This window comes from Octopus bimaculoides, chromosome 10, assembly GCF_001194135.2.
Source record: "Octopus bimaculoides isolate UCB-OBI-ISO-001 chromosome 10, ASM119413v2, whole genome shotgun sequence".
NCBI lineage: Eukaryota > Metazoa > Mollusca > Cephalopoda > Octopoda > Octopodidae > Octopus > Octopus bimaculoides.
In genome coordinates, this window is record NC_068990.1 from 25,018,386 (window position 1) to 25,028,273 (window position 9,888).

The window sequence follows — 9,888 nt, forward strand, 5'->3', positions numbered from 1 at the left end:
TCAGCTGGCAGCGAAGGCTAAATTAAGGAACTCATTTTATGACGGCGTTAGCCGGGGCGTGTCACTATGTTTCTGTGTTGATATAAGGAAAGTTTTTAAGGTTGTTTAATTTGATGACAATAAAAGCAAACAAATTGCATAAATCATATAAAATACTTACACATCTTCCACAACATAATTATCTAATATTCAAATCCTGTTGGTTCACCTCTCACGTATTTTTTTTTTTTCATTAATTCTCTTACAATGATATTTTTATTTCAGTTTAACATCTAGACATAGACATACAGTACTTTTTGGTTATCTCACCCCCAGTAAAAAAAGTTATATTTAAATATAGAAGCACAAACATGGGCCAGTGTTAATAAGTTGTTTTGCCGCAGGTTATGTCTGTCTTGATAAAAGTATGACGAAATGGTTTTCACTTGTAACTATCCCGTTCTTCTTTCTTCGAATCGTGTGTGTATATATATAAGTCCATCATCTACCATGCGATTCCTTTCCAATAAAACAAAATCTGGCAAATATTTCTGATTCATCTACGAGGAAATATTCAGTCATACATACGCACAATCACACGTGCATACAGATAAATATACGTATGAAAAATCCTTAAAGTGTCATCCTCGGTAGTATAGTGGTAAGTATCCCCGCCTGTCACGCGGGAGACCGGGGTCCGATTCCCCGCCGGGGAGGCTTATGTTTTCTAATTTTTGTTGGTTCCATATCTGATATTATATTGGATATTCGGACCACGCCTGTACGTAGTCACACAGGAAGCTATACATGACTCTTGAATAGGCACGAATGCCGTCATGAAATGAGTTCCTTAATTTAGGTCTCGCTGTCAGCTGGTCCTCCGTAGTATGGTTGTGAGTAACCTCGCCTTCCACTTTTTTTTATAGTAAAAGAATGGGAAAAAATAAAAAAATTAAAAAGAAACCGAAAACAAACCAACCCGGCAAGACATCGAAACCGGGTTACCCACGTTACGTGTTGAATATTCAGAGCGGGTATTTATCACTTCTTGGACAATTGTGTGGCTGGCCTGGTTCGAATAAATGGTACTTGAATCCACAACGCCAATGTTAAAAAAATATAGTGGGAGATCGAATCGCCCGTCTTTCACGTAAGAACCAAGGCTAGTGCTGGGTATTCGAAAAAGGCATCTCTAATTGACCGGCCTTGTTCAAACAATCGGTTTTCGAATGTAGAACGCAACTAACGAAAAAAAAAAAAAAAGTAATGAGCCTCCCCGGCGGGGAATCGAACCCCGGTCTCCCGCGTGACAGGCGGGGATACTTACCACTATACTACCGAGGATCAGCTGACAGCGAAGCCTAAATTAAGGAACTCGTTTTATGACAGCATTAGCTGGGGGCTTGTCACTATGTTTCTGTGTTGATATAAGGAAAGTTTTTAAGGTTGTTTAATTTGATGACAATAAAAGCAAACAAAATGTATAAATTATATAAAATATTTCCACAACATAATTATCTAATATTCAAATCCTGTTGATTCTCCTCTCATGTGTTTTGTTTTTCATTAATTACAATATTTTCATTTCAGTTTAACATCTAGACATAGATATACATGTCTTGATAAAAGTATGACGAAAAGGTTTTCACTTGTAACTATCCCGTTCCTTTTTTCTTCAAATCGTAGAAGTTCATCATCCACCATGTGGTTCTTTTCCAATAAAACAAAATCTGGCTGTTATTTCTGACTCATCTACGAAGAAGTATTCAGGCTTACACACGCACACGTACATACCCATAAACATATGTATAAATGCCCTGTAAGTGTCATCCTCGGTAGTATAGTGGTAAGTATCCCCGCCTGTCACGCGGGAGACCGGGGTTCGATTCCCCGCCGGGGAGACATTTGTACTTTTTTATTCTGCTTTGATTATGTGGCTGAGAAATTATGATGGAAGGTTTCAAATTCCACTCCTCTCACAGATCATATTGAATAAATGTCTTCTATACCCTCGTACCTATCCAGGTCCTGTGAAAATTTTTGCTGAGAGAAAACTGTATGAGTGTGTAGGTTTAGTCGAACGAATCGGTCCTAGTTCTTTTTTTTTTTAAGTCTGGTACTTATAGCATCGAGCCTTATTTACCGAACTGCTAAGTTACAGTGACATAAACAAACCAACCCCGGTTGCTAAGCGGTGGTAGGGAGCACAAACATAAACACGAAGATTCATGTAATATCATCATCATTTTAATATCTGCTTTTCGATGCTTATATGTCAGATGGAATTCGTTGAGACAGACTATGGCTGGGTGACCTGCCTGTTGCCAACCTTCATCGGATCTTTATGGTTTGACGGGCAACATTTTTTTATGTAGTGCCCGTCAAACCATAAAGATCCAAATAATGAGTGATACATTTGTCAAGGTGTTGATTAAGGTTATGTTGATGATATTAAAAAATTCTTTTTTGACGTTTCAGCTCTTTCTTCCTCTCTCTTCAAGACCATTCTTCCCTTACTCATAAATATCTTTAAATATGTATTTTGAAATTCATTTTCCAGAAATAATATTTTGAGAATGTAGGTTACATTATGTCGATGTTTCAAACATAGATATCTGGAGAAAAAAAAATGGGAAAAATCCTAAAGCTAGCAAATTCTCGAAGAGCAGAATGGTCAGAAACTTCTTGTGTAGAGAAAAATTTAGAAATTCTTTCTGCACTTTCTCCGCATAATTGTAGTCTACACCCTCGAAAACATATATATGCAAAATTTCATCAAAAACTACGTAATTTTCAGAAAGTTATGAGGAAACAAAGTTGCGGGGCACTGAACTGTAGATATGCCCTTGGTTTCTATAACGCTAGCCTCGTATTGCAACTTCCATAGGATTTGAACTGAAGAATGTCGAACGATTAACTTTAGTTAACTTGAGTGCACAAAAAATCATTTATATATTGCGGATATCTTGTTTGGGTGTGGCTGGCTTGAATAAATCTTTAAAACATCGGAACGTTATCTTCGTATGTTATCGAAAACGATGACGAATAATGTTTAGTAACATATTTATGTTCTGAAAGAAGAGAAGATGTGTGAATTTATAGTATTTTATTGCATTGCTATTTTATATTATTGAAGATTTCTAAATTTATATCAAATGGGAAAATTGTAATAGAATGACTTCCTAAAATGAAAGCTTGATCAACAGCCAATCCTCGGTAGTATAGTGGTAAGTATCCCCGCCTGTCACGCGGGAGACCGGGGTTCGATTCCCCGCCGGGGAGGCTCAAATTTTTTTCCTCCCGTAACACTTTATACTAGATGTTATAACGTATTAAAAGAGCTTGTGAATTGAACCCCATGAAGTGTATTTTCTCTATATAGTCTCATTTTACAGTCAATACTCCCGAGAAATGCATGAAAATCACACAAGCTATGTTGTCAGCCCTTGTTGAGCAGACCTTTAAGGATCAAAGGCGTTGAGACCCTAATCATTTTACATATATATTTTTTAAATCCAAGCGAGGTGCAACCAGTGTTACATAAACCAGTCTGTCCTTCCTATTTTAAGGCGAGAGCGTCTGATACAAAGATTTGACTGCTGTTTCTAGCAGGCTAAGAGTAAAATGAAAAGACACGTGAAATTAATGCTTCTCTTGAATTTTTAAACCCTTCATTTCTATGAGCTGTTGAGCAGTTATATAACATCACATAACTTCTATAATTTTCGATTTCAAATCATCCATAACATAGATCCTTCTAACTGAATAAAAATACCCTAAGGATGTGTTATATTCTCTTTCAACAGAATTAATAACGAATATGGGTATGTACAAAAATAGACTTGGTTATCCGGAAAAAGTGAAACGAATAAATATATGCATATAAATAGATAATTAAACGTCATTATTTGAGATTTCTTGGATCGTTTCCTTTTGGCCGGCAAGATCCGATTTCTTTTGTAATTTTTCGTGCAATAGTAATTACAAACTGAAAACTCATTTCGAAAAGTAAAAATATTAGTTAAAAGTTTATTGAAAAGAAATTTATCAAGTTATGAATAGAGTCACGAGTAAACGAAACGAATAAGTAATACTTAAAGCTAAGTTATTAAATGTTTATATTATAAACTTCTGTTTTCTGGCTCTTTACGTTCTGGGTGCAAATCCAGCTGAAACCAACTTTACCTTTCATCCTTTTGCAACCGATAAAATAAAATACCATTCAAGTACTTGAATCAATGGTATCGGTTAATCCCATCACTGTCTTGTGCCCAGATGAAAAAAAAAAACAATATCATATATTTTTCCATTTCTCCCGTAAAACAATACCAATGTATTTCCATTTCTCTTGTAAAAGTAGTTACAAATAATTATAAATAAATAACTTCTTTCGAAAAGTAAAAGTTTACAGAATAGAAATTTAGGAACACGTTTGTCTTCCATTGCTTATTCGTTTCGTTTTCTCGGAATATCCGGACTTATTTTTGTACATTCTCAACTTCATTTTCAACACCGCTCTTACCTGTACCCCAAGCGGAAGGTCACCCCAACACATGCACTCACATATACATATTTATATGCAAAGCTAACATACCCAAACACATGTAGGCATGGGTGTCAAAAACATGCTTTCTTCTATGAAGGAATTATCGCTAAAATTAATGCGTCACAAAGTGACTTTCCCCGAGAAATTAAAAGGTGGACGGATAGAAAAGATAGGTAAGTGAAATGTTAAAATTATATTATATTCTTGATTTCCGTTTTCTCTAAAAGCCGGTTTAATTTGAAGATAGAACTATAATAACTACGGATGATCGTTAGTAGTATAACTAAATATAACTGAATACTAACTGTAATAACTACGGGAGAACGTTAGTATTATAAACTGACGCATACAGGTTTTGATATGTTATTCGATTCCATTTCCCACCTCTTTCCTTTTATTATATCTTAAATTCATCGAATCAGTATGTTTTACTGTTTTGAAATTTCAGGATTCCTGGTGAGGCGAGTCCACGACCTTGTTTCCAGTTCCTGTTTTAAATCTTTCTATTTACACTGCCAACGGTTTCTTTTTCTATTATCCTAGAGGCAGTGTGAAAGCCTCAACTCCATTTATTTCATATCCAGAAACTGGAGGCCTTTTCTCTACATGAAAAATTCAAGGCCGTCTCTAATTAAAGATATTCTAGCTGTGACCATCCCATCACATCCCTTAATACAGTCACCTACACCTAAGACCACAATATTCAATATTAGCCTCGGGCCATCCCTGATCGAGATAATTAAAAACGTTCCAGATGTGACCATGCCGTCACATCACTGAACTCGGTACTTCGGACAGCATTATCCAGTATGTCCTTTTCGAAGACGATTGGCTACGAAAGAATGCGGAATGTAAATGGTTTCATTTCATTATCGCTTATCTCCGTTCTTTAAAGACCTTCACTATTAAATATGAAGATTACATTTTAAAAAGTTATCAGTAGAGTGGCTGTGTGGTAAGTAGCTAGCTTACCAACCACATGGTCCCGGGTTCAGTCCCACTGCGCGGCATCTTGGGCAAGTGTCTTCTACTATAGCCTTGGGCCGACCAAAGCCTTGTGAGTGGATTTGGTAGACGGAAACTGAAAGAAGCCCGTCGTATATATGTATGTGTGTGTTTGTCCCCCCAACATCGCTTGACAACCGATGCTGGTGTGTTTATGTCCCCGTAACCTAGCGGTTCGGCAAAAGAGATCGATAGAATAAGTACTAGGCTTCTAAAGAATAAGTCCTGGGGTCGATTTGCTCGACTAAAAGCCGGTGCTCCAGCATGGCCACAGTCAAAAGACTGAAACAAGTAAAAGAGTAAAAGAGAGTAATTAAAACAAATGTCCTGGGGCTAAATAACAGTAGCATTCTTCCCTTTCCTGGGACTGCCACGTTAAGCTGGCAACAAACCATCACTTTATCGTGCTGCTACTGTATAAGTCTCTCTGAGAGATTTAGAAATGCAATATTTCTGATTTTATATATAAATTGCCGGCCATGTATGTGGTTGTATTGTAAGAATAAAATAGATGGGTCCCATTTTCGACGATAGTGTTAGTTGAATATAACCTCTTTTCTCCTTGCATTCAATTCGACTATTAAGTTTGGGGAATTTTTTACTAATTTTCTTGGTCTTTGATTGTTATTGATCTATAGTTAGCCTTTACTATCCATTTATTTACACCAATTAAATTTCTTTTTCATTCGTATTTTAAAATAAAAGTGTAATCTATTCGCGTACTAATTTCCTTGTTACCAGTGTATAGTGCATACATTAGAATATGATTAAATAAAAGTTAGATGCAGAACAGGTAACATCAACAGAGTATTTATTAAAAACCTAAATCTCAGTCGAGAATTAAAAAAAAAAAAGCATAAACTAAAGGGAGATCACTCCAAACGCTTTCTTTTGGGTTGACATGAACCCAAGTGTGGTGGGAAAGACTATAAATCGATTGATCGGGGTTTCTTTATATTACTGACAGTAAAATATCAAGTCAACCTTTCAGTGAATTATATACGGAACCCGACCCATCAAACTAGACTAGAACTTCCGCGATTGATCTATAGAACATTTCTTGTTAATTAAAAAAGGATGTAATGTGAAATTGATAACTTGTGAGCAAGACACCTACCCACTACACAATATCCCTCTTTTATAAAAAGAAATCATCATCGTCCTCATCATCATCATTTAACTTCCACTTATCTATGCTTTCATGCGGCAGATATTCTATGGTCGGATATCCTTCCTGTCGCCAAGGCAATATTTTCCCACGGCCAGAATTGTTTGCATGGAAGCTTGGAAACGAACATTAACGCTTGTATGATGGTGACGCTTGTTCACAACCATCAAACGATGTCAAGACAAGGATACACAAATACACCGCTATTGTTTTAACGCCCACTTTTTCATGCTTGCAAGGGTAAGACGGAATTTGTTGAGACAGATTTTCTCCGGCTGGATGTCCTTGTTATCACCAACCCTCACCTGTTTCTAAGCAAGGTAATATTTCACCACCATCAAACATGTTTTTGCACTAAGTTCACAGTATCGAGGTTCTGTCTATTTTATTCTGACAATTTGAACTAGATATTCCCAAGATAGGAGATGGAACCATTCTTTATTACTAACAAGCTCTTGGGATTGTACACTTTTAAACCTTTATGCTTTAAATCTGCCTTTTCCATTGGAAACAAACACTATCGTATTAACGTACCTTTTGTTTACAAAGATTGAGAAATGTGTCAAGAAGCCCAAATATGTATTCATAGTGGACTGCATGTGAATGACTCATGGAAAAGTGAATGCTATAACTTCGATGATGATCATAAACACACGTACAAGGGTATATTAAAAAGTTCCTGGCTTTGTGTAACACAAAATACAGGAGGATCAGTTAATTATGATTTTATTCAACATATCTCCCTCTCAGATTTACACACTTATTACAGTGGTCCTTCAGCTTTTCTAAGCTCTGTAAAAGAACTCAGGAGGTTGGGCCTCCAACTAGGTCTTTCACGATACCCTTAAAGTAAGGAACTTTTTAGACCCTCCTTATATATATATATATCATCATCATCATCATCGTTTAACGTCCGCTTTCCATGCTAGCATGGGTTGGACGATTTGACTGAGGACTGGTGCAACCGGATGGCTACACCAGGCTCCAATCTAATTTGGCAGAGTTTCTACAGCTGGATGCCCTTCCTAACGCCAACCACTCAGAGAGTGTAGTGGGTGCTTTTACGTGTCACCCGCACGAAAACGGCCACGCTCGAAATGGTGTCTTTTATGTGCCACCCGCACAAGAGCCAGTCCAGGGGCACTGGCAACGATCTCGCTCGAAAACCCTACAAGGCCAGTCAGGTGGTACTGGCAACGGTCATGCTCAGGATGGTACATCTTATGTGCCACATCTATATATATGTATGTATGTGTGTGTATATATATATATATATCATCATCATCGTTTAACGTCCGCTTATATATATATATGTGTGTGTGTGTGTATATATATATATATATATATATATATATATATATATATATATATATATATATATATATATATATATGAGGAGGTGCTGCAAAGTTACATACACACACACTCACACTTGACAGGTGCCATTTACAAGGTTATAGAAGGTACTTGCCCAAAGTGTAATGCAGTAGGACAACCTGAAACCATATGGTTGGGAAATGAACTTCTTAACTGCACAGCTATGTATAATATAAGCAGAAGAATGATTAGCTTTGTTAATATAGCTGAGAAACATCTGTGATGTTTGAATAAAGCAGAGATTATCTGGTTGAATGGTCTTAGAATTTGCCATTCTCACATGGCATCCAGCAAAGGAATATCTAAGTAAAACACAAGAATCCAGGGGACTAATTGCAGTCTGGATGCTGTGATGGTTGTATGATGAAGTTTGCTTCACAGCCATGTGGCTCCAGGTATTTGGCATCTTGTCGAAGTTTCTTCTATCAAGGCCTTGTGAATGAAATTTGATTAGTGGAAACTGTATGGAAGCCTATCAAGTGGGCTGCTCCTATTTTTGTGTGGTAGAGTTAATCCATCACTCTGTTTAATAATTACACTTAGTAGTTGAGGTGGGAGGAGGTTTTAATGAAGTGTATTCTGCTTTAAGCTTTCAGGCTAAGACTGAGGAGAGGTTTTTTTTCTCACCTATCTTCATAAATGTCTTAGAAACCCTGAAAATGGTCATGTGAACTGCCCTTCCTGCTTTGACTTAGCCATTAAACAAGTAAACTATTTTCAAAAATAAACTATTTAATTGAACTAGTGAATGAATATAAACTTAGATGTTGGTGTTAGGAAGGGCATTCAGCTGTAGAAACCATGCCAAAGGAGACATTGGAGCATAATGCAGCCCCCCAGCTTGTTGGATCTTGTCAAACCATTCAATCCATGCCAGCATAGAAGACAAAGGTTAAAAGATGATGATTATGATGATATTCTAATTACTGCAAACTTTTTCTTTCTCTCTCCAGGAAACTACTTCCACAACATCTACAGTGATTACAAAGTCGTTGCTATAGAGACTGCAGAATCCATGAGAGAAAAACCTTTGAAGGCATCAGCTTATATCACTTTCCTTTCTGCTATTGGATTCTTAATAAAATACAACCCTAATGAGAACAGTTTCACTTACAGCCTCATGGAAAATGCCAATAAACTTGCACTTGTTGGTCAAGCAATCCGCAGCCCCAAAACAGAGAAACATTTAAGTGAATTGGTTGCAAACATGAGAGACAGCAAATTGGTTCATATTAATTTAGGAATTTGTTCTTTCATGTATGAAGACAATTATACTCAAGGTCTTGGTTTGTTCGTTGCACAGTGCAGTAAATTAAAAACCCCATGGCTAGAGATTTCTAAAAGTATTGTGGATGTTGGTATTTTTGGTTACTGGATTTATTTGGAAGATGCCATGAAGAATTATGACATTAATGAGAACGAATGGGATGAAACTGGAAATATGAAGGCTTCATCTCGTTAACATAATCAGCTTCTGTAAGCAATAGAGGAGACCAATAGTGAAACAGAATAAAATGTTTTGATTTCAGATATATTGATTTTATTTCTGTGATATATTGTTCGTTTTTATGTCCATTTTTCCAGCATGCATTACATGAATATCTTATTGAAGTTTTGTTTTACTGCTGGATGCCCTTTCTGTCCTTAACCCTTGCATGTTTTGAAAGGTGTACAGTGAATGGAAAAGTGACAACACTGCTTGCAGCTTCACAAATACAGAGATGCACTCGCTTGCTTGCTCGCTCACTCCCTCCCTCCTTCCCTCTATATACATATACATATATATATACATATATATATATATATATACATA

At 36.6% G+C, this 9,888-nt stretch overlaps 1 protein-coding gene and 4 non-coding genes across 5 annotated transcripts; 4 read left to right on the top strand and 1 right to left on the bottom strand.

The window, feature by feature from the left end:
- The first annotated feature begins 623 nt into the window (after window positions 1–623).
- On the top strand, window positions 624–695 carry Trnad-guc (transfer RNA aspartic acid (anticodon GUC)). The gene has a single exon. It is a non-coding gene; the product is annotated as a tRNA-Asp (tRNA).
- A 556-nt stretch (window positions 696–1,251) lies between these two features.
- On the bottom strand, window positions 1,252–1,323 carry Trnad-guc (transfer RNA aspartic acid (anticodon GUC)). The gene has a single exon. It is a non-coding gene; the product is annotated as a tRNA-Asp (tRNA).
- Window positions 1,324–1,808: 485 nt separating this feature from the next.
- On the top strand, window positions 1,809–1,880 carry Trnad-guc (transfer RNA aspartic acid (anticodon GUC)). The gene has a single exon. It is a non-coding gene; the product is annotated as a tRNA-Asp (tRNA).
- A 1,309-nt stretch (window positions 1,881–3,189) lies between these two features.
- Window positions 3,190–3,261, top strand: Trnad-guc (transfer RNA aspartic acid (anticodon GUC)). Its single transcript has one exon. It is a non-coding gene; the product is annotated as a tRNA-Asp (tRNA).
- A 1,200-nt stretch (window positions 3,262–4,461) lies between these two features.
- On the top strand, window positions 4,462–9,607 carry LOC106883260 (mitochondrial import inner membrane translocase subunit Tim29). The gene is made up of 2 exons (XM_014934199.2): window positions 4,462–4,698; window positions 9,029–9,607. Exons 1-2 carry the CDS (start codon window positions 4,590–4,592, stop codon window positions 9,535–9,537), a joined length of 618 nt encoding a protein of 205 aa, XP_014789685.1. The 5' UTR covers window positions 4,462–4,589; the 3' UTR covers window positions 9,538–9,607.
- The last annotated feature ends 281 nt before the right edge of the window (window positions 9,608–9,888 follow it).

What these genes read in the sequence shown, in the direction of transcription:
- LOC106883260 (XM_014934199.2), top strand. Translation starts at nt 4,590, where the DNA reads ATGGGTGTCAAAAACATGCTTTCTTCTATGAAGGAATTATCGCTAAAA. An exon ending in TGGACGGATAGAAAAGATAG is followed by an intron (nt 4,699 to 9,028) that starts GTAAGTGAAATG and finishes TTCTCTCTCCAG; the next exon opens with GAAACTACTTCCACAACATC.